The sequence below is a fragment of the Bos mutus genome, chromosome 1 (assembly GCF_027580195.1).
Source record: "Bos mutus isolate GX-2022 chromosome 1, NWIPB_WYAK_1.1, whole genome shotgun sequence".
Classification (NCBI taxonomy): Eukaryota; Metazoa; Chordata; class Mammalia; order Artiodactyla; family Bovidae; genus Bos; species Bos mutus.
In genome coordinates, this window is record NC_091617.1 from 73217738 (window position 1) to 73241898 (window position 24161).

Genomic DNA, 24161 nt, shown 5'->3' on the forward strand with positions numbered 1-24161 from the left:
ACAGGAATTCCCCTAAGAGGTTATTTCATATTTATATCCTGTCAGACAAGCTTGTAGTCAGTGGATAGATCAGATCTTCTCTCTTCCTGTTTTCCTTTCTTCTTCTCTCTCACTCCTGTCTTTCTTTCATTTATTCACTCATTCATCCATTTATTCAATAAAGTTTCAGAGATGCCTGCTATGTGCCAGCGCTGAACTGTGTGCTGGAATCAACAAGAGAAATGAGAAAGGGTCCCTGCCCTCAAGTAGTTTATAATCTGATGGTCCCAGGAGTATAAATAAACAAGGACCTGACCTTTCAAAACACTGTCACCATGTAGAGACATCTGGCTCATTGTGGACAAAGGAGGGAGTTTCAATTTCACAGCAGCCAGGATCTTCGGGTCTCAGAAGCCAAGTGAACAGTTGGCTGTGAGTGTCTTTTTCCTTCTGAAACCCTCTCCAGCCTACATAGATATCCAAACTTTTGTTAGGAGAATCCATCCTTTCCTGGGATTCCCTGGGAAAATGCTGAATATAAAAATTTTAGATGTCAAAGTCCTTGTCTTCCGATATTACCTAGATGACGAGAAAGAACCTAAACTTGTGTAACTATAATCAGTATAACTGTATTTACAAGTAGGAAATATAACATTATCTTGCTAATTGAATAGCAAAAATCTGATGACAGTTTCAACCAATTCTAGTGCTTTTTAAGTCTATGAGCCCAGAAGTGTTATTGGCATTTTTATTTTGTCTCTGAAGCTTATTCTTTTTGAACTCCGGAGCTGATTTTCTTTGTATCTGAGATATCTGGTTGTACATCCATTAGGGAAAGTAGAGGAAGAATACTGGCAAAGAATGGGAGTCAGTAATACATCCATGGCCTGGTTTAGCTGAAGTCTGTGTAGAGTGATACAGCCATGGATGCTCAGATGGTGGTGGCTCTGACAACCTAGCAGGAGAGTTTGAGGCTTATTAGCAATGGCAACTGAAAAGGTTGAAGGATTTTTGAGAAAAGAATGAGATAATAAAAGGAGCCTCTGTTAGGATTCATCTGGAAATGGTTTGGGAAGACTGAAAGGGGGGACTGGAGGGGAGGAACAATTAGGAGAATGGGAGATAAGAGAAAATAGATATGTTAGTCTCTGACCCAGTTCCTGGCACAGGGCTCTTGAAACACTTGTAAATTCCTACTTGATAAAAGCACTAGGAGCGTCTCTTGTTCTCATGAGGCCGCTGTTGGTGGATACCTGGATGGCTCCTGGATGGGGGCTGGTCCCCAGAAAGACCAAACCATGATTAGAAACTTGGAATTTTCAACCTCAACCCCCATTCTCTATAGAGGGAAGAAAGGCTGGAAATGGAGTTGATAATTAATCGTATCTACATGAGGAAGCTTCCATAAAATCCTAATAGTATGGGGTTCAAAGAGCTTCCAGGTGAATGAGCACACCCACATACCAGGAATATGATGCACCCCAACTCCAAGGGGACAGAAGTTCCTGTACTCAGAACTCCCAGACCGTTCCCCAGGTATCCCTTCACTTGATTGTCCATCTGTGTCCTTTATAATACTCTTTAATAAACAGCTAAATGTAAGTAGGCATCTCCCTGAATTCTGTGAGCCGCTTTATAAAATTAACTGAATCCAAGGAAGGGATCATGGGAACCTCCGATTTATGGGTAATGTTTTAGAAGCACAGATGACAAACTGGATTTGCAACTTGCATCTGAATGGGGTGGGAACAGTCTTACAGGACCGAGCCCTTAACCTGTGGGATGTGACACTATCTCCAGATGGATGGTATCAAAATTGAATTTAATTGAGTTAAATTATAGGACAATCAGCTGATGTCACAGAATTGCATGTTGTGGAGGAAAAAACCCTACACATCTGGTATCAGAAGCTTTGTGAGTACAGTAGGGTGTGAGACTAAAGACAAAACACACAAGGAAGGATTGGGGATTTTCCTAATTCTGGACTTCAAAGTTGAGATGTTTATTTAAAAAAAGATTGATTAGTTCCATGGTAGCCTCAAATTACCCAGAGGACATGTTTGCACTTCAGAGAGCTAAACAAATCACAGCTAATCCATTGTTAATGCAACCACCAAGAACCAAACAATGATTGCTATTTAAGCCACTGGGACCTAGATGCAAAAGTCCAGGAATGACACTCAGAGGAAGGTATGTTAGGACTTGGAAAATTATTCTGTGAAAAGGCAGATTATGGAAAGAGGAGGAATCAAAATGGTTCTGAGACTATAAATCTGTGACTCAGCAACAAGACCTTAAGAGAAACTGAAATTTAAAGAGGAAATTTAGGGCTAAAGATATTGATACAGATTTTAGAAATGTTGAGTTCCAGAGGCTAGTAGAATATCCAGGTTGGGATGAACAGCCAACAACCGAGAAGCACCAAACAAGGGCCCAGGAGAGAGGAAAGATGGAGCTAGGCATTACTGGGATATCTTTTTAGACATGCCAATTAATGGAAGTACAGCTGAGGTCATCCAGAAAGAGGAAGGGGAAACAGAGGTCCTATCTTGTTACATTAATTTCTCTTTCACTGCAAGCTCCAAAAAAGATTATGAAGAATATTTTTTTTCTTCGAGATTTAAGATGTAGTTAACATACAGCACTGTATAAATGTAAGGTGTATAGCATGACTTGACTTACATAACGAAATGATTACAAGTTCAGTGAACATCCATCATCTCACAAAAAACAAATAAATAAAAAAGAAATTAAAAAAATTTCTTATGATGAGAACCCTTAGGATTTATTCTTACAACAAATTTCATATATAGCATGTGACAGTAATTGTCATATTCAGTGTTAATCATATTTGTCATGTTTACATTACATCCCTATTACTTATTTATCTTACTGAGAAGTTGGTACCTTTTGACAATCTTCATCCATTTCCCTCTCCTTCCACCCCAGCATGAAGAGTACTGAGAATGTTGTGCAGATTTCCTGCAGGCATCATTTCTCACCCATCTCTGTACTTCCAGGGCTGCTTTCCTCTACCCTAAACTCAACATTCCAAACACCCTCAACTGCCATTAATACCCAGAGCACACCATGCTCTTTCTCTTAGATCTCCTAAGAACGCTCTCTCCTCCTCCTTAAGCTGACCTAGCTTATTGCCTTTCAATTGTCACCTATTACTTGCACACAGAATCTTTCCTGATCTTCCTTTTGGGTTGGATCTTCAGATCACCTAGTTCTGCTACCAAAATATTTACCACACTGTCAATTTAATTAATTATTTACTGATATTTATGGGCCTGGCTCCCTGAGCTTTAGGAGGTCAGAATTTCTGTCTTATTCATTATTACATTGCCAGCATCTAGAGCAATGCCTGGTATGGAATAAGCACTTAGACACATTTGCCAAATCAATGGATGAATGGACAGATAAACAAGTGAATAAGAGGCAAGTAATAATAACTAATAATAACATGCTTTGTAGCTTCTTCATGCCTAGAATAGTGCTGGGCTTAAAGAAAACTTAGGAAAATGATTAAGTGGCCACTCCTTTCTCTAAAATGGGATGCTTTTTAAATAAAAAACAGTAAACCATACTGGCCATACTTTCCCAGGTATGGGAAAGATAGGCAACTCTTAAACAAATATTTGAAATATAATCAAGTATACCACTGCTTGCATCACTAATATCCTTAAGAATGAATAGTCATCTGACTTTTGAGATAGGAATGAACAGATTAACTGTGGTTTCTATCCTTTCTTGAAACTGGTGAATACCAGCTCTAAATTACTACCCAAGTTCACACAAAATCAACAAAATACCATCTTCTTTAGGAGAAAGTATACCTGTTACAAAGACACCACTGCCCCATGCAGAGAACACCACAGCCTGGAAATCCCACAGCTTGGAAGATTATCGGAAGCATGTCCTTTTCTGTGGAACAGAAGTTATTCAGGTCAAGCCCTCTGGGCAGGGGTCAGTAAGAGCAGTCGTTTTGCAAACAGGTCAGTAGATTCCATTTTTGTAAACATGGTCCATGATTAGAGGTGGGGGAGCTGGGTTAGGGAAATCTTGTTTACAGCTATGGAGTTTGTCACATTCTGGTTTCCAATGAAATGCTTATTATTCCAGGTTGCTGCCATTTCCAACTGAACTGTTCATTGTGAATACTGTTGTTTGTGATGAAGTGCATACGGGGATGAAGTACACTTCCTCAAAGGCAAAACTGTGTTCTTGGATTTACTATGTGTCCATAGACTTCTTCTCTTTTCACTCTGTACTTTCTCTAAGTGATTACCAAGAAAATAGTTTCAACCAGGATCACTTGAGAAATTTTTATTTTCAAAGAGTCATATGCCAGGCTGTTATCTCAAGGTTTTTACTGGACGCCTTCAACAGGTCCAAAGATTCTTCAAAGTCAAGGCATCTACAAGGGGACTCATACTCCTCTAGTGCCGAAAGTTCCTAGCAAGTTTCTTCATATTGTCTTTATTCCTCATTTTCTCTCCTACCAAATAGGGCACCACATCCTACGGATTCTGCAAATACCTCCTGCATCCTGTCTCCCTCCCTCTTCTTCATCCTCATAGTTGGTGTTATCTAAGTTATCATTTCATGTCTAGATTATTACAGAAGAAATATTTATTTGAAAGTATCCCTTTAACTTTCACCTTAAATATTGTTTTTTTATGCCTTGCTCAATTTTTCTCTAACCTATTCCTCAATCTGTCACCAAGTCACACTTCTAAAACATAGTTTGGAGCAATTAAAAAATACCATGCTCAAGAGTGTTTCAAGATGACCCATATTAGTCCCATTCTTTCACATGACATTACATGATCAATACCTTCCATGATCTGGTCTCAGCTCTGTATTTACCCATGACCTGTGTTTCTGCCCCCCCACATATTCATAGACCCAAAATATATCTTGCATTTTGATATTTCTATGCTTTAGTTTAGTCTATGATTCAACTGTTCTACCTAGTTTTTTAATACAAATATCAAGGTTTGAGGGGTTTTTATGCTCAAAGTAGTCAGTGGACATGAGAATATCCCTCAAGCTGCTGCCTAAGAAAAAGCTAATGGGTGTAGATCATGAAAACTCCTGATCTAAGCTTGTAAAATGCTAAAGCAACAGATTAGAGAAAATTTGGCTGTTTTCCTTCAAAGTCTACAAAGCCATGTTTGAGGAGAGCAGATGTTCATCAAGAAGTGGGATTAAAGCATGCTTGGAAATGGCAACCCACTCCAGTTCTCTTGCCTGAAAAATTCCATGGATGGAGGAGTCTCGTAGGCTACAGTCCATGGGGTTGCAAAGAATCAGACACGACTGAACGATTTCACTTTCACTATACTTACAATACTGATTCATGTCTGGAATATATAGTAGTCAATCTTTTTGCCAGTACTTTAGAGATGAATGAGTATCTACTAAGTGCTATGCATAGAGGGCTAAAGAAAAGCAAATGTGAGATACTCTTTGCCCTCAAAGAAGATTATGATCTGATACAAGAGACAGATGGATTTATAGCCTACAAAACACAGTGCATAGAGGGATGTCATACAACCAAGTTGGTTTTTATCCTTTCTTAAAACTGGCAAATACCAGCTCTAAATTACAGACAGAGGGAGAAATTACTTTGATTATGAAATATGGGAGTAGAATTCTGGAAATACTTATTTGAAGAGATGGTATTTTGAGCCAAACCTGATAAAAGGGAAGGATTTAACCAATCACAGAGAGCTGGAAAAATAGGCTAATTTGTATCTAAGAAACATAAAAGAAGGAATGCATGGAGGTCTCTGGGACCAGGGAGCAGGGACTAGGGATAAGCCTAGTGAGGCAGGAGACCTCAAATGCCAGGCCTACAAATTTGAACTTTATTCTAAAATGTGTGTGGTTTGGAAGGTTTTTGAATTTAAGAATAACATGACCAGAGGCATATAAAATTACCTGGACTTGTGCTTTACTTTTCTCTTAATTTTCCATTACTTTCAACACATATTTTTCTTTAAGTCTTCTTCTCTCAGCATCTCTTGTTCTCTGGTCATTGCCTTCATCAGCTCCTTGGTCTTTTCCTCATCCCCATATGTGAAGTAGGGGTTACATTGTTTGAGCCACTGAAGCACTGACCCCCAGAGCAAGAGAAATTGAGAAGGGCTAAGTGAACAACATTTATTATTCCTGGCAATTTGGAGGAATAATAAATATAAAACTGTTAGGTCACAACAATGCTGTTTTAATTCCATATTCAAATGACTCTATTAACTAATTCTTAATTCAATGCAAACCATTTTTTCCTTTTTGGTTTTAGGGGAAAATGTATTAAAGGACCTTACACCACTTGTGATTATCTTCATGTAGGTTACAATACAGCCAAAGGGGACTTGGTGAGATCCATCCTCTACCCCCGGCCTCTGAACTTCAAACTGTACAATGATGCCTTCAAGTTCATAGTGTCCCTGGCCTTCCTTGGAATCATGGGTTTTTTCTATGCCCTTGGTGTATATATGTACCATGGAGTAAGTACTTGGGGGTAGGGCTTTTTAATAGGATAACTTTCTCAAGGAACTTAACCTAACTGAAGGATTAGAATCAATGTCATTCAATAGAGCTTTCTAGAATGATGAAAATATTCTATATCTCTACACTGGTCAACTTGCTAGCCATTAACTATGTGTTCACTGAGCGCTTGAAATGTGTTGGTGTAATAAAGGAAATAAATTTTCAATTTTTAAAAATTAAAATAGCCACATGTGATTAGTGGAAATTATATTGGAAGGTGTAGCTATTAAAAGTTGTGAGGTTCACAGCTCCTTTCACCACCTGGATGGGAGTGAAAAGTTACTTCATGTGTGGCATTTGTTATATCCAAGCCCAGAGGAATACATGTTCCCTCAGAGGAAATACATGCTTCTGAAACATTATAGGATGGGGAAGATTTGGTCTTAAGATTAGAAAGCAGTAAGGATATACACATTTGAATGACAAAAATGCAAAGGAAGAAAAACACAAAGGAATTCTGGAACTAGCAAGCAGTTGAGATGAATCTAATAAGGTAGGATTAGATTAGATTAAAGGGGATATTGAATGCCATGCCTAGACGTTTGGACTATTTGAAAGTGTTGATGTATTTGAGTGTGTACATTGTCAAGGGAATACTCAACACACCATGCAGTCAATGAGCTGCCCTTTGTTCTCGTTAGGTTCTGAGATGAAATTGAATGTCTGGTTGTACAGCTGTGTACTGTATGGATCCCCACTTCCCTTTATAAGCTTCATGATGTCTGGTTTTGTTTGGATGTCTCTCTAAATAGTTGTGATGGCTGTGCAGGAAAGAATTGTCACAAATAACCCATGAGGTCCTTTCTGGTCCTAAGAATCTGATTCTGTTATCAACTCTTCTATACAACATGCTGGGATCTTAGCAGTGTGGGCTCGTAGGGGAGAATAAAACATTGTGAAAAAAAGGATCCACACACAGGTATGAAACTGGGCATGAGTGGACTCTAAAATGCCCAAACTGATGGCATTGGTGATGGCATAGAGAAGTGTGTGTGTTGAGTGTGGGAGAGGCAAAGGCAGTCATGAGAATTTTTAGGCAATGCCATGTTCAAACCTGAGCTCTGCATAGTCATTGCAATCTGAAATAAACTCTCAGAGAGCATTTCTAGGGGGAAGGAGGTTAGAGGAGGCCAGGGCACATGGGCACCAGTAGAATAGAGCCTGGAAAGAGTGAGGCAGAAAGTCAAAACCAGTGGGGCTGGAATTTGAGGCAGCGTGCCAGTTTCATCTGGGAAACATGAGCTTTGAGCAGGAAAACAAGCAAAAGCCCTCTCCTATGGGCCAGGAAGCCCTGGTGGTGATAGCATATGATAGTTTCTTGGGCAAGACTCAATGTCCGGTACATACCAAAGCAGCATTCTCATTGCACATCCCATCGTCTTGTAGGTCTGGACCTGCGGACCTTTTGGTTGCTTCTCTCTGCACTGGCTCAGCATTAGGCAGGGCTGAGTCTCCCGGGTTAAAGCTCCTCTGTGGCTGGGGTTGGAAAAATCCGGAAATGATGGATTTCACGATAAACTAGAATTGGCCCGAAGATGTGCCAAGTAGCCATTGTTACTAAACTTGAATCTATGTTTCCAATACTGAAAAGAGAACTTTATGGCTAAAATCAAGGTCATTTCATAAAAACCTAGGCAAGGTTGTAGAGGGAAAGCCATTCGTTAACAGAGCATGGGAAAATTATGCAGCCTATGATTTGACCTCGGCCCTGCCTTTATTAGTCCTGTGATCCTTAGTAGATTGCCTGGAATCCTGATTCTGTGAGACTTGGCTTGGTAATATGACATGTCAGTCACACATTTGTGCCCTCCCTCTAGATGAACAGACTAGGGATTATATCCTCACCATTTAACCAGCATGTGGCCTTGGGAAAGTTGTTTACTTTTTTAAGTCTCAGTTTCCTCTTCTGTTAAATGGAAGAAATAACAGTATTTACATTGCAAGGTGGTTGTGAGGAGTAAATAAACAGTGTGTATACACAGTGCTTATTCCAGGGTGTGTATCCATTGAGAACAGCTAGTTTTATTATTGGCTTACCCAGAGCAGTGAATATATGCTGAGATCTTGGCAGAATCCTGGTCCTAGTTTTCATCAGGCTTCCAGGCACTCCACGCATGTGTTGAGCACCTTCTGTGTGTCAGAAGGTGCTAGGCTCTGCATCTGGTGACGAGTAAGATGAATTCCAAGGTGACTTCAAAGATGAACGAGGCACAGCTGCTGTGCCAGAGGAGTTTGTAGAACTGTTGAGAAAGCAACAGTCAGGCCATGTGTGAACTATTACAACTCAAGTCTAGTTCCAGTGACCAGGGGTCCAGGGGGTGTGCAAATGCCTGATGGGCAAAGAAGGGGTGGCCCTCTAGGTGGACAGAAGGCTGAGTGGAGAGAATCCGGGTCAGGAAGGGCAGTAGGGTGTGGGGTGGGGGTCCAAGGTGTCATTGCCTCTGCAGTAGGTGACAATTTGTTGATTTCTCAGACTCGGCCTGGAGAATACTTAGTCCAACCAAGAGAGCTGGCTCATGATGACTATTCTGAGCTTCCAGAACTCCATTGGTGTGACAGGAGATGGAGCCAGGAAGGGTGTGTGCTTTCTGCCAGGCTAACCTGTGTGTCCCTCCCTCCCCAGGCCTCTCTACAAGACACCATGGCCATGGCCCTGCTCCTCCTCACCGTGGCGGTCCCTCCTGTGCTGCCAGCTGCCCTGACCACAGGCATCGTGTACGCACAGAGGAGGCTGAAGAAAAGGGGAATCTTCTGCATCTCCCCACAGCGGATCAATATGTGTGGGCAAATCAACCTTGTGTGCTTTGACAAAGTATGAGCTCAACTCCCCAGGTTGGAGGTTAATGATTTTGGGACGTAGCTGAGCCGGGAAGGGCCTCAGAGACTATCTAGCCCTGCACCCTCCTGGGACAGATGGGAACATGGAGGCCACGAAGGTCCCACACACGGAGCTGGTGTGAGAGCATGTTCTAGAAGCCCCCTCTCCCGAGTCCTGAGGAAGTGGTTTAGCCATCACATCAAGCATTTCTTTCCTGTAAAATTTAATATTTCCATGCCTGTTTCGGGTTTCAAAACAATCTCTTACTGTAATCACTTTTATGAATGACTGGCTTTTTACAGGCAAAAAGTAATATGAGGAACATTTCTGTTCCCTTGGTGCTTTGTCCAGAGCTTAAGGGAGCATATTCACTTCTCCTCCGCTACTTCTTTTCAGGAACTAGAAAGCAGGGGCTGTGACCTGTGTTTACACACTCTGGTCCCTCTTTTCCCCTTTGTTTCCCAGAATGTCGAGCCTCAGGACTGGGGCAGATTGTCTGTGCTTAGGGCCTGGAAAGGTGGCAGAAGGGAAGTATGTTCAGAGGAGGGGACAGCTGTTCTGGGACAGGTCCCAGGACCCCTCTCTGTGGCTCCTGTGGGGAACCAGGCAGGGCTGCAATATCAATCACCTCACCCGGGTACCCAGTTTACCAGCTCTAAGGCAGGGGTCTGGTCTGTTCCCTACATGCCTTCACTTTGTCTTCATGAGAATAAATGATGAAGGCTTTGCTGCTTTTTAGATAACTGATGTTGGCAGAGAGCCCCATTAATGAGATGTTCCAGGCTCTTGAGAAGCTCACAAGCTAGTTGAGGAAGAAGGTAACAGGGAAACATAGATGATGAAAAGACAGTGAAACGCATGCTAAATAAGTATGAGCCAAGCACTGGGGTGTGGTTACGTGCCTCAGGTGGGAGTCACCTCTAAGCTGTGGCTTTGGCTGTCAGGCAGAATGGGCCCCAGGCTCAGCGGTGAGCAGCCCAGCAGCACACAAATAGCAGGGCTGCCACAGGCGGGGAGCCAGACTCTGGGTGGTGAGAAAGTGGCTTTGTGGTCAGGATGCAGCTGGAACCGATGAGCCCAGCTGCTCAGGGCTTCATGTGCTCGGAGAAGATGGCTCCTTGTCCTAGACAAAGAGGAACAGAGAGCAAAGGCCAAGCTGGAGAGACACCATGATCAGACCTGACAAGTCCTGGTCCCCAGGTAGAAGTGGCATAGCTCTTACATAGTTCTTTTCTAGTTTCCTTTGACAAAGAAACCTGTAAGGTTAACTTAACAGTAGCTACCTTTTAGATTCAGGGCCAGAGAACAACTCTTGACAGCAATTCCTATTACTGACCCAGCAGCCTCACCAGTGTGTAGAATATAGGAGGGAGATTTACAAAATGTGCTCATTACATATCTGTTTCTAAAACTAATTTTTCCAGAGGTCTTCCCTTTTCTTCCTGTAGAAAGCGTTTCCCTCCACATCCTTGTGCTCCTTTGCTAGACTGTCTTAAGGATGCTTGACAGCAGACTTGGCCAGACTCCATATGTCATGATGGCATCTTATTATGCAAAGACTCATGATTGGGAATTAGTGAAATGGGACATCTAATCATGAATTTGACACTAAGTTTCTGTGTGACTTTTTAAGATAGTTGAAGTACAATTCTCTGTTTCTTTCATGTTATAAAACTCTACCACCATGATGTTAGAATAAAGCCCTCCACAATTAATTGAATTTCCATCTGGTGTTATTTCAATTTAGAAGATATTCACCACTGGGCTTCTGAGTATATTTATTCCCATATATTTCCAGTTTTACACTGGCTTCTTACAAGTTCTTTAAAACAAGTTCTCTCTCTCTTTTCTATTCAATTCAGTCTAAGCCTGGACTAGTATTCATACTAAGAAGTTTTATTTTTCTATCTTATTCACTTTAGAACAGCAACTGTAATTTAGTGCTTTTTCCATTTATGGCTAGTTTTATTGTATAAGGGTTATTTTCATGTAGAGAAATAACTTTGTCCCTTATCTATTTTTGCTACGGTATCATCTCTGTTTTCATGTTCGAGATATTGATGTTTTAAAACATATCTAATCATCAGGAAAATATTTCAGTTTGAATTAAGTTGCTAACTCTTGCTGAAATGGAGCAACTCAAGAACCTTTGGAATCTAATCACACGGATTGGAGTCCTTATAAAATATAGGAGGTACATGAAAAAAGTAGTGTTTTGCTTTTTTCTTTTGCTGTTGTTGTTCTTGAAGGAATAACCTACACGAAGCGTGTTAGCTCTCCTTGAAGTCCAAATTAGTTAATAAAACAAACTTTCCTTGTTTCTTTAATCCAGAAGCTCAGTACAGACTTCTCTCCACATGCTTTTCACAATTCACGTAACATTTGTCTTCTGGTGGAAGTCTCCAAACAGGCTGGATTCTGTTTCTTTCTCTCCAATCTGTGTGCCAATGGACCCTTGGGCTGCTCATTTCACCTTTATACTGAGACTGTCTGCACCCTAGTTGTAAGAAGAGAAAGCACTGCAGACACTTCCCTGTAAAGCATGGTGCTAATGCAAATGTGCTATGATGATAACAGATATCATTTGATGGAAAACTGAAGACTTCAGTGTCTTATTTGGTGATAATTTTCAAGGAAAAAGTGTCAGAAACAAAGGTGTCAGTGTTGAAAAGGACATTCCCTATCACTTCACAATGCATTACTGATAGTTAGAGCTGAGCCAGTGGTAGCCACCTCCTTATTCTGACTGGGTGTAGACCAGGCCAAATGCCATTGGCCTATTGCATAAAGACACTAGGGTTTGTAATTAATAATCGACTGTGAAGCAATGGGCAAATTAAAAGTGCTGTGATAGCACTCAGCCCCATTTTGCTTTCTCTGCTACATTATCTGACAAATACTTTCCCCTGATGCAGCAAATCAACCCTCCCCACCATTTTCCTCTTGATCTAACAGTCTAACCCATTCCTGGGCATTAATTAATGTTTATTATGAGCACTTCACTTCTCTCTGTAGTCTCAAAGCCCTTTATCAACATTTCACTATCAATCTGGACAGTCACCATGTCAGCCATATTTTTAGGAAATAGCTGTGAACCATATAGCAGACTAGGAACTAAACAGTCTTGCAAAGAAAGAAAAAATTCTGACCTCTGCTTTGGAAAGACAACAGGTGCCAACTGAGAAGGCAGACCTGAGCTGGTTCTTGTTGGGTTTCTATCCCCTGAACCTTTCTCATTCAGCAACAGCAGTGGTCACGGCAGTAAACAAACAAAAGGAAGCACTTGCATTTGGTAATAATTAGTGACTAGACTCAACTTAATTTTCAACATGGTCTTTTGGGAATCATTTGTCACCGGCTGAGTCCTTCCTTCAGGTGCTCTTCTCTGATTTAAAATTTGATGTTTGCCAGTAAGGGCTTGGCCAATATTTTATAATAAGTATAAATGGAGTATAACCTTTAAAAATTGTGAGTACACCTATAACTTGTAGAATATTTTACATCAACTATATGTTAATGAAATATAAAACACAAATTAAATTTTAAAAAGAATCATTGAACAAATGGAAAATAAAAATTTAAAAAGTCTGTTCTTAGAAGGAAAAAAAAGAAAACTAATGGATAGCTGAGTATCACACTTACTACAAATATAGACAATAGTGAAAAAAATTTTAATAAACATCTAATGTAAAAAGAAAGGGCTTGGGAAAGCTAAACATACTTTGGTTTCTTCGGAGCTTGGGTTTTATAGTTAAAAGCTCTAAATCTTCTGGTAAAACCCATTCTGATTTTTTTTGCAGACTGGTACTCTCACAGAAGATGGACTGGACCTCTGGGGGACTGTCCCTACTGTTGACAACTGGTAGGCACGTAATGAAGACAGTGTGTGTGGTTGGTGGGGCTGCCTTGTGACGCTCCAGTCCATCCTTCCAGTGTCGAGGGATGAATCTCACATAAAATATACATAATAGGCTGGTACTGGCTCCCCATTAATCTAACTTGTTAAATAAAATGAGTTCTAAATTCGGAATCAGAGGGGGAAAGTAGATCTTCAAACTCCACATGAAAAATGGAATAGAATAAGGTGGACGATTAGGGAGTTGAGTGAATAAAGCAAAGAGTGAAACTAGGACTGTGTTTAATTTAAAACTGCATAGGCTTCCTGGGTGGCTTGTGAGGTGGGAAATCCAGAAAGGAAGACCCCCATCTCCCCCTTCATGGAGTTCGCACTCTAGTGAGATGAAAGGTGCAAATGGACCCACCTGTAATGTACCACATGGGCTGGGAAAAGAATTAAGGCACAGATATCACAGTAGAGAAGAAGACATAATAATGATTGCTTGATAAAAGACAGTCCTGATTTTTATAACAACATAGTGGATAAAAGGTAGAAATTCATTTTGACAATGAATAGATCAAGGAATACCACCTGGAGGAGATAACAAACAAGATGGGTTTTGAAGGGAGTATGGCTACAAATTTTACAGACAAGGTTTAAAAGCTGGCACTAGGGAGTGAAGCCAAAGCCAAAGCTCCAATATTTTGGCCACTTGACGTGAAGAGCCGACTCATTGGAAAAGACCTTGATGCTGGGAAAGATTGAAGGCAGGAGGAGAAGGGGGTGACAGAGGATGAGATGGTTGGATAGCATCACTGACTCAATGGACATGAGTTTGAGCAAACTCTGGGAGATACTGAAGGACACGGAAACCTGGTGTGCCGCAGTTCATGGGGTCGTGAAGAATCAAATATGACTTAGCGACTCAACAACAACAGGGAGTGGAGAGGGCAATCACATAAACACTACCCCCCAAACAGAGCTAGAGACAAGAGGGAGTGCCCATCCTCAGAGAATGCCCCCTGCACTCCCTTCCCTGCAGGGCTGGGACCCACCCTCTCAGTCAGAGTGGAGACACTTCTGCTCTTGAGCTCTGGGTATACCACCTGGGCTCCAAACAGTGGCTGAGGCTGCTGTCACTGAAGGAGTCATGCAGGGACTCTCCAGGTTGGTGACAGGGTCCTGGGTACAGCCCTGGCACAAGGGAACAGTAGTCAGGCAGTGTGACGTTGCAGAGGATTCCTGGGCTACATGTCAGTGAACTCCCTGGGCTCCCGTTAATGTGCCTCTGCTTCTGGGTACTTGGATGCACAGATCAGGTTTTGGTCCAGACAGGCAGACCTCTACTGACCAGAGCAATGAAAGGGGAAAGGGATATTTGCAGTTTCCGTTCCTTCTTTCTCTCCTTTTCCCCTAGTACTCTGAGACTTTGAGAGAAGTAGAAACCCTGGATACAGTTTTTATTCAGCTGTAAGATGGAAGGAAAGAATGTCTACCTACTGTCAAATAGGGAAATGAGTTTTTGATGCTAGATATCCATGCCAGGAGTTTTAAGAAATAGGGATGAAAGCCAAAGGGCCGACTTGTGAGAACTATTTGAATCCATGCTTGCTTTTTTTTCTTTATTGTACTTATTCATTAAATTTTGGGGCCATGCTATACAGCATGGGCTTCCCTGGTGGCTCAGATGGTAAAGAATCCTCCTGCAATGTGGGAGACCTGGGTTTGATCCCTGGGTGGGGAAAATCCCCTGGAGAAGGGCACGGCAACCCACTCCAGTATTCTTGCCTGGACAATCCCATGGACAGAGGAGCCTGGTGGACTACAGTCCATGGGTCTCAAAGAGCTGGATATGACTAAGTGACTAAGCACAGCATATGGTATCTTAGTTCCAGGACCAGAAATTGAACCCACACCCCCTGAGTTGTAAGGGTGGAATCTTAACCACCAGACTGCCAAGGAAATTCCCCATCCATGCCTGCTTTTACTTGAAGAAGAATGGAGCCAGCAGGCAGACTTCCTTTCCATCCCTGCTACCCCACTGGCCTAGAGACTTCTTGCCTGGTCATTTTCTAGAGACAGCTCTGCAATTTGCAGATGTCAGCTCTGAGCCTTCCCACAGTCTACCTTCCCACAACACCGCCACCCTGTGGGCTGGCAGCAGGCAACCTGACAAAGGGCTCTGTTTGTTGTTGTTCGGTCACTAAGCTGTGTCCAACTCTTTGCCACTCCATGAACTGCCTCATGCCAAGCTTACCTGTCCTCCACTATCTCCTGGAGTTTGCCGAAACTCATGTCCGTCAAGTCAATGATGCCCTGTCATTATACCCAAACACTCAGAATTTATCATATGAGGTTTGGGGGGAAGGGGAGCTAGTGAAGGTTTTGAGCATAGAGGTGAGGTATCAGTAAATTTTATCTCAGTAAAATTGAAGGTCAGGGTGTGCAAAATGATTTTGTTGAAGACCTTAACTTGAGAATTGTTTTCTCTACCAGTTTCCAGGAAGTCCACAGCTTTACCTCAGGCAAGGCTCTGCCCTGGGGCCCACAGTGTGCGGCCATGGCCAGTTGCCACTCTCTGATCCTCCTCGATGGGACCATCCAGGGAGATCCACTGGACCTCAAAATGTTTGAGGGCACCGCTTGGGTAAGGTGATTATTTCTTGGTTCAACTGAATGAGGAAAATGTGAAGACATATCCAGTACTCACTGGGAGTGCCTAGGCTTTCCTAACTTTGGTTGAAACCCAGAGAATCATAGCAGTATATGAATGAATGAAGGTCTGATCCTACCTGAATCTCCCAATCTCTGCTCCAAAACTCTACAAACCTTTGCAACATGATATAGGGGTCTACCACCAAATAAATTTGGGAACTGATATTTAAACAAAGGTAATTTGATTTCTTGAGTATAGAATTTCTTTAATGTTAATGTATGGTGGTATATTGTGAATATTAAAGAGGGGATATAATATGCAGCATTTACTAAACCTGTTTCACCACAAAAACCTTGATAGGCCAAACCATAGCACAAACACCCTTGGAGAAACACTCATCCAAAGCAGTGGTGTAAACACAGTAGCCACTAGCCACACTGGCTATTGAGCATTGAACAGTGGGTATGCAAATTAGGAACTGATTTTTAAATTTTAAATAATTGAAATAGCCACAATTGGTTGGTAGCTGCTGTATTATTAGTAGACAATATAGGTCTTAAAAGTGTTAGTCGGCTTAGTCATGTCCCACTCTTTGCAACCCCACAGATTGTAGCCCCCAGGCTCCTCTGTCCAAGGAATTCTCCAGGCAAGAATACTGGAACGGGTTGCCATTTCCTTCTCCAGGGGACCTCCCAACCCAGCGAAAGGGTTTGACACCAGAATGGAGGCCCCTCAATCTGGGGGGTTCCATTTCCTCAGCTGAGTGTGAATGACAGCTGAAGGATATAAGGTCCTACTGGCAACTGTCAGGACAAGATGGGGAAAGTACACTCTAGCTTTCTGACCTCAAATCCAGAACAAAGATTCTGAATCATTACCTCCTATGTGTATTTGGATAACAATGACTCACTTCTGGAGCTTTGAAACTGTGAGCCTGAGGGAGCCAGGCATTGTAAAGTGTTCAAAGAATGGAGGGTACTCATTCATTCATTCATTAGTTAATTAACCACATTGTTCTTCCCTTCAAAAAAAAAATGTTTTTTTCTAAAACTACTTACATGAAATGCAGAACAGCATTTAAACAGAGCTGTAAAGAAGTGAAAACAAACAACTGCAGGGACCTGCAGAACCCCTCGACAGAGTGTGTGCTCAGTCATGTTCTCTGACCCTTTGTGACCACAGGGACTAGAGCCCACCAGGATCCTCTGTCCATGGAATTTTCCACCAAGAATACTGGAGTGGCCTGCCATTTCCTACTCCAGGGGATCTTCCTGACTCAGGGATCCAACCCATGTCTCCTGCGTTTTCTGCATCAGCAGGCATATTCTTTACCACCTGGGAAGCCTGAAGGACAGTCGCAAAGAGGCTAATTAAAAGATTTATTGTAGGAAAATCACGGATTTCTAGAGGCCAAAGTAATAAAAGGGGAAACCTGGCAAACAGGGAAATTTCTGATATCAGTAAGTAAAATTAGAGCATTTGCTGTGGAGAAATGCTTGATACTGCCTATTGGGAAAAAAAAAAAAGCACAGCCTAAAAGTTGAGTTATGTTTTATTTGACAGACAAAACTGAGGACTTAAGCCCAAGACTTAAGCATCTCAGATAATTCTAAGAGAGTGCGCTGAAGACAGAAGAAGGGGTATGTAGCTAGGATACATGTATAGGATTTTTTGCAGCAAAGACAAGGTAGTTGGAATAAAAAAAATTACTGTTACTTAAAGAAAACCACACATTTCAAGTTAAGGAATTTAGTGCTTTATTTGTATGGGAAGATGCAAGAGTCTGGGCTCACTGAAATCTTTTCTTTGATATGCATCTCAGCTGTCTGGGGCTAGTGTCTTGTGTTTTCACATTCTGAGTCTCCTCAGGGTGCACTGTTGGAGGTAGCTGTGCCCATAGGATATTTCTCCTCCAGGGGATCTTCCCGACTCAGGGATTGAACCCATGTCTCCTGCATCCCCTGCATTACAGGAAGAGTTTTTACCGCTGAGCCATTAGGCATCCTGAGTCTCCTCCTAAAGGTGCACTGTAGGAAGTGGCTGCTGGCAGGCAGAGTTTCCATCCCGAGTTCCCCCAGGGTTCACCATCCAGATGGCTGTAATGTGATGGCTTGATGGCTGCAACATTCTTTGTTTGCTAATATGGAAGGCAGTATTTTTTATTTGCAATATAAAGGCAAGACAGAATTCACTTTCCTGGATCTTAATGAAGAGGAATCAGTGTAATTATTATAAGCAAACAGCACCAACATCCTTACCAGCATCGCTGGTGCTGACACAGTGAGGAGTTCCACATGGTCATTATTACTCTATATGACTCGATCCTGGTTCTAACACTGCTCCCTCTTCTCCAAAAGAGAAGGCTTCCTCTCTGTGTACAAGTGACCTACGAGTTGGGGTCTTATGTGGGGACATAAATCTTTAGTATTAGCTCTGTAAGAACTGCTTTTAAGACCAGTTGTATCCACTCCAAACACAGCATAACAGTGCAAGATCGTTCACTGAGTTTAAAGCTGAATAAGTCTCTAGTTAAATATCTTTTGGGTATTAAGAAACTTTCACTAAGCATAAGGAGGAGTGAAAATGTTCTTATAGATTCTAAGAATATTAGAAACCATAAGGAATGTCAGAATATTTTTCCAAAGAAATTGAGATTTGGAGAAACAAAGTGATGTCCCCAAGGTTGAACAAGTGGTAGAGGAGAGACCAGATGTTGTCTTTTATTTTTTGACTTCTACTATTTATATTTATCTGACTGCCTTTCCCATATTTTAGCTAAATATTGGTTCTTCAGATGGTATAACTTATAGTGCTGTAACATCCAAAGAATACAAACTATTTTCAAATATGCTTTCTAATTTGCTAGCAGCTAACTTGTAACTCTGTAGCTAACTAGTTAGGCTAGTAGCATAGACGTAGCATAAAAAGTAGTTCAAGAGTCAATCCTCTGTCATCTGGGAGCTAATGTGCTCAGGTGTAATGGAGAATAGGTCTCTACCCTCATCCATTTATAAGACATACCTTTTAGGAAGAGCCAGTGGGCTACGGTTAATGCTTCCTCCATCAATTATTGCTGGCTTCCCAGGTGGCTCAGAGGTAAGAATCTGCCTGCCAAAGCAGGAGATGCAGGAGACACGGGTTCAATCCCTGGATCAGGAAGATGCCCTGGGAAAGGAAATGGCAACCCACTCCAGTATTCTTGCCTGGGGAATCTCATGGACAGAGGAGCCTGGGAGGCCACAGTCCATAGGGCTTCAAAGAGGCGGACACGACTGAGCACGCACACACATACACAATCAGTTACGACTGAATATATAATCACGATAATTCTGCTCTTTGACATTTTACAATAAGATCCTTAATATGAATCAAAAAACAGAAATTTGATAATGATGGTATTAAAATAATTGGCTTAGAAGAGGAAAAATGTAAAAGGGGTTTTGAAAAGATTAAAATGCTATGCAAATGAGGTGTTTCTTTCTTATTTTTCTCTAAGGAATCTTATGAATGTTTTCATTTGAAAGCAGATAATCGAAGATTGCAATGCAGACTACTGTGAACTTGGAATATCAGATTCAAATGTAATAATAAAGCCAGGACCAAAAGCCAGTCAGGTATAGTTTGCTTCTTTAAATTATATAAATCGTTCCCCTTAAAACTGGTGAAATTCCCCTGCCTTTTATATGTTTTTTATATTCCTATTATTTTGTCTTATCCTAACTGTGTGTACAGTTGGTTTGCTCATTCCTTCATTCCTAAATTTGTTCGTTAGTTTATTCAACAAACACTCACAAAATACCTATGTTTACTCAAGCTCTGTGCTAGGTGCTAAGAGATAAAGTGATTTCAAAACTAGACATGTTGTGTTCTGTGCTGGAGGAATACATGGACTGATAGAAAAATCAATACCAGTGCAAACAAATGCAATACAGTGCACCAAGTGCGAGAATAACGGCTGAAGAAAGAGCAGCAGGAGTCCAGAGGTGGGAGTGAGTAGCGTTGCTGAGAGAGAAGTACCGCAGAGAAGGTGACCTATGAGCTTGGCCTGGAAGATGATTAGGATTTCTCAGGCCCCCAGGGGAAAGGGCTTTGTAGACCAGACAACTTGATGAGATGCGGCTAGAAAAATATCAATGTTGTGACAATATACCACCTCACGTCCCTGGGCTCACTGCAGAGTAAAGATTATTTGTTGGTGTACATCTGCTAAATCTTCCTTAATAGCTTCTTAAGCTCCTCTCTCTTTGTGCACTTAGAGTCCAGTGGAAGCCATCATCGTCCTGCGTCAGTTTCCATTTTCCTCCAGCCTGCAGAGGATGTCTGTGGTTGCTCAGCTGGCGGGGGAGGATCACTTCCATGTCTACATGAAGGGAGCCCCGGAGATGCTGGCTCGGTTCTGCAGACCTGAAACAGGTACTAACTGGCACTTCCCCCTTTCAGGAGGTGAAAATACTTAAAACTCAGACAGAGAAAACCAGCCTAAATCAATGAACATGGAGGTGGTTGTTTTCTAGGTAGGTGGCAAGTGGGCCCAGCAGATCTGCTAAGGCAGAGGTGATCATTTCAAAGCAGAGAAACAGAGAGTAAATATCAGACTCTGGTCTTGCCAGAAAAGCCCAACCACACTGTGGCATTAGAGAAGGAGATGTGAAACAAGCATCGGGACAAATCAGGAAACTACACGGGGGTCAGAGGACCAGGGACGGTGAGAATGAGTAGCGTTCAGAAGGAACCAAAGAGACAGGTCTGAACACCAGACTCATTCTCCAAACAGGGATGCTCTGTCACCCACCTCCTGGGAGCTGGAACCACTTATGGTGTCTCAGATCAGTGGGAGGAGAATATAAAGACAATAAATCTTTTAGGGGAAAAAAAAGTGATTAGAGTAAATTAGGTGGTATTAGAGCAAGGTAACTGATCATTTTCACAGCAATTTCATCTTTCTGGGCCAGATTTTAAGCTGATTTGTATTGTTTCTTCATCTTATAAACATGTACTCTCTAAGCTACAATCCAGATTTGTAAGAATATTGCTGCATTCAAATGAGTTCATTTGGATAAAATTGGCCTTTTTTTCTCCTGATTTTCATCTATATTCTCCTTACAATTGCTGATAGCCATCAGCTTGTGCATAGAATTTTAAGAATTGGCAAATGATTGCTTTCACTTCTTTCTCTACTTGGAGTTGTTTTTTAAAAGAATTCCTTCTATTTTTCTGACATTGATCTTCCTCATAGCTCCCATTAACTCCATCCTTTACAGACTGTTGGTCTATAGTTGGCTGTTACTTTTTTTAGGTGTCATTTGCCACTGCTTATTTGTCTGGTCAGTCTAATTCTTCTTATTGTCCTAACTTCTGATCCTTGACATATGATAATATCATATTCAGTGATTTCTTTTTTCTTCTTGTGTTTAAGAAATAGAGTGTTAGCAGCTTCCTTGAAATAGATCACCTCCAGAATTATTGATATTTTAGAATTATAGAAAGTCTGTGCTGAGTGGGAGCATAGACATCTATAACCTCTTCATTTTATGGATGGGAAAATTGAGATGCAGAAGAGAGACTTAAAATGCCCAAGGTGAGAAAGCTAGCTGGCAGCACAGTGGAGACTAGAACCTAAGCTACTACACTTATTATGCTATTCTTTTCCCTAATATTTTTATATAACCATACATACATAAACCATACAAATTTTATAGACATATTAACCTTAGTTATGATTATCACATCGAAACACACAAAGGTTGGCACTGTGTCATCCATTATCTAAATTGGCAAACGTTTCTGCAAAGAGACAAGTAATAAATATTTTAGGCCTTGCAGGCTACACCATCTCTGGCTCAACTGCTCAACCCTGCCATTGTAACCTGAAAGCAGCCATAGGTAACAAACAAACAGGTATGGCTGTGTTCCAATAAAACTTTAATTACAAAAACAAGAATGGGATAGATTTGGCCTGCTGCTACTGCTAAGTCGCTTCAGTTGTGTCCAACTTTGTGCGACCCCAGAGACGGCAGCCCACCAGGCTCCCCCGTCCCTGGGATTCTCCAGGCAAGAACACTGGAGTGGGTTGCCATTTCCTTCTCCAATGCATGAAACTGAAAAGTGAAAGTGAAGTTGCTCAGTCGTGTCTGACTCTTAGCGACCCCATGGACTATAGCCCACCAGGCTCCTCCGTCCATGGGATTTTCCAGGCAAGAGTACTGGAGTGCGGTGCCATTACCTTCTCCAGTACCTCATTTCATCTGGGTAGATGGTCCTGAGGTCTGTCTTTACTGAACTCAGCTAATGTATGTGACACCCAGTTGATCAGTACATCTTTGGCATTTATTTCTGTTAGATTATAAGAAAAACATACTGATGAAGTTGTTTGTGGCATTTAACTGAAGTTATAGTGTTCCTATTTTTTAAAATATTTTTTTAATGTGTACCATTTTTAAAGTCTTTGTTGAATTTGTTACAATAGTGCTTCTGTTTCATATTTCGATTTTTTTGGTGAGCGGCATATGGGATCTTAGCTCCCTGGCCAGGGACTGAACCCACACCCTCGGCCTCAAACATTGGAAGGTGAAGTCTTAACCATTGGACCACCGGGGAAATCCCCATAGTGTTTCTATTAAAGCATTTTTATGGAGGGAAAGTTAAAACAAAGCACTGTGACTATCCAGAATTTTGTTTAGGAGTTGAGCCACCTTTAGTGGGACCTGTGCTTACCTCTCTTTTCTCTCTTGGCAGTGCCCAAGAATTTCCCAAAGGAGCTAAGAAATTATACAGTGCAAGGCTTCCGTGTCATTGCCCTTGCCCACAAAGTCTTGAAGATGGAGAAGCTTTCAGAAGTGCAAAGTTTAACCAGGTAGGGAGCTCAGAAATTGGTACCAGGGCAGGCTCTGTGTGCGTGAAGAGAATGAGCCCTGGAGATGAATGGATGGAAGCCAAATCACCAGGAAACCTCTTAGAGATGGAGAATGACTCATCTAACGCCTTGCTTTGGAGAGGGGCAACTCTGAGCCACATTGGGGAGGACTTGCTCAAGCCACAGTGCAGGCTGGTGATGAACAAGGATGGCAGTTGAGATCTCCTGACTCTCAGATGTCACTGAGTTATCTCTGACCAATGTCCCATCATCCCACTCAAAACAACCAACCCCTCTTCAACCATGGAGCATCATGTGGCTGACGGATTAGGGGTCCCCTAGAAAAATGGGGTTCAGAGAATACAGTTGTCACTTTGAATGACCTCCATAAATTTTTAGACTTGATTTCTTTCAGGAATCAGTAGTATACCCCCTCAAAGCTGTGAGTGCAAATTGAGTTCCTTATATGAAATAGAATTCAGTATTCTTTATTACATTCAAGGGGTAAATTGTCTTCTGCAGAGGGTAATCTGTAAATTATTTTTTCTTTCTAAGTTTTGCAGTTCTTAAAGGTTGTTTTTGAATTGTTTATGACAAAAGAGTAAAGAAATACTGTGGCAAATTGAATAAGAGATCGTGTACGTTACTCATCTTTGATTTTGTTTTGCTGACAGAGAGGTCCTCACTTAATACAATTTTTTAAAATTATCTGCCCATCTGCATAGATGTAATGTGTTACTATTTACAATAAGTCCATCTACTCTAATAAAATCAATAATCACATCCCTTCCTTACACTGTGTCTATTTCCCCCAACTATAAGATGTGCTATTAGATGATCTCTAATGAGTCTTTCAGTCATGACATTTTAATCTTCTAAATAGAACCACAAAGCTCATTTTGAAATGGCACTCTCAGGTTTAGTATTCAAGGTGTCAGCTATTCTTGAGCAAACATAAAGACTCATAACATAGGATTTTGTAATTTTTCAAGATACAAATTTTAATGAAAGTTAAGGTCATATGTGAAGACAAGATGTATTTTGCTTGAAGTGAAATGTAGCCACTACCCAGCTGCTATATATATGGATGTGAATGTGATATTCTCATTTAAAAACTACCAGTGAGATAGACATTACTATAAATATAACACAAAATGAGGATAAATGTGCTAGATTTCCAACCATCTCAGGTTTTCCCAAAGAATATCAGGAGACTATTTATCATGCTTCCTAGAATATAGTTATTATTTTCAAACAGGGTAAAAGAATAGGATTTTTTTTTTAGAGTCAAATTATATTTAGGAGAGGTTTCCAATTAGGAAAATTAAAAATGTTTAAAAAGCTGGCATCATAATGAGGAAGTAGAAGAATTTCTTAGGATGGCTTAGGGAAAAAAGGACAAAAACAGAAGAAAATTCCTTAATAACACTCACCCTTTCACGAGTTTAGCCCA

General features: G+C 41.3%; 1 protein-coding gene across 1 annotated transcript in view; it reads left to right on the plus strand.

Annotated features, from left to right (window-relative positions):
- Positions 1 to 24161, plus strand: part of ATP13A5 (ATPase 13A5) — a 122635-nt gene that overhangs the window by 58467 nt on the left and 40007 nt on the right. Inside the window, exons 10-17 of the mRNA XM_005903387.3 lie at positions 3810 to 3980; positions 6343 to 6500; positions 9167 to 9355; positions 13162 to 13223; positions 15696 to 15846; positions 19383 to 19469; positions 20112 to 20268; positions 22591 to 22708. Coding sequence (XP_005903449.1) covers positions 3810 to 3980; positions 6343 to 6500; positions 9167 to 9355; positions 13162 to 13223; positions 15696 to 15846; positions 19383 to 19469; positions 20112 to 20268; positions 22591 to 22708 — 1093 coding nt within the window. The remainder of the gene's footprint in view (positions 1 to 3809; positions 3981 to 6342; positions 6501 to 9166; positions 9356 to 13161; positions 13224 to 15695; positions 15847 to 19382; positions 19470 to 20111; positions 20269 to 22590; positions 22709 to 24161) is intronic.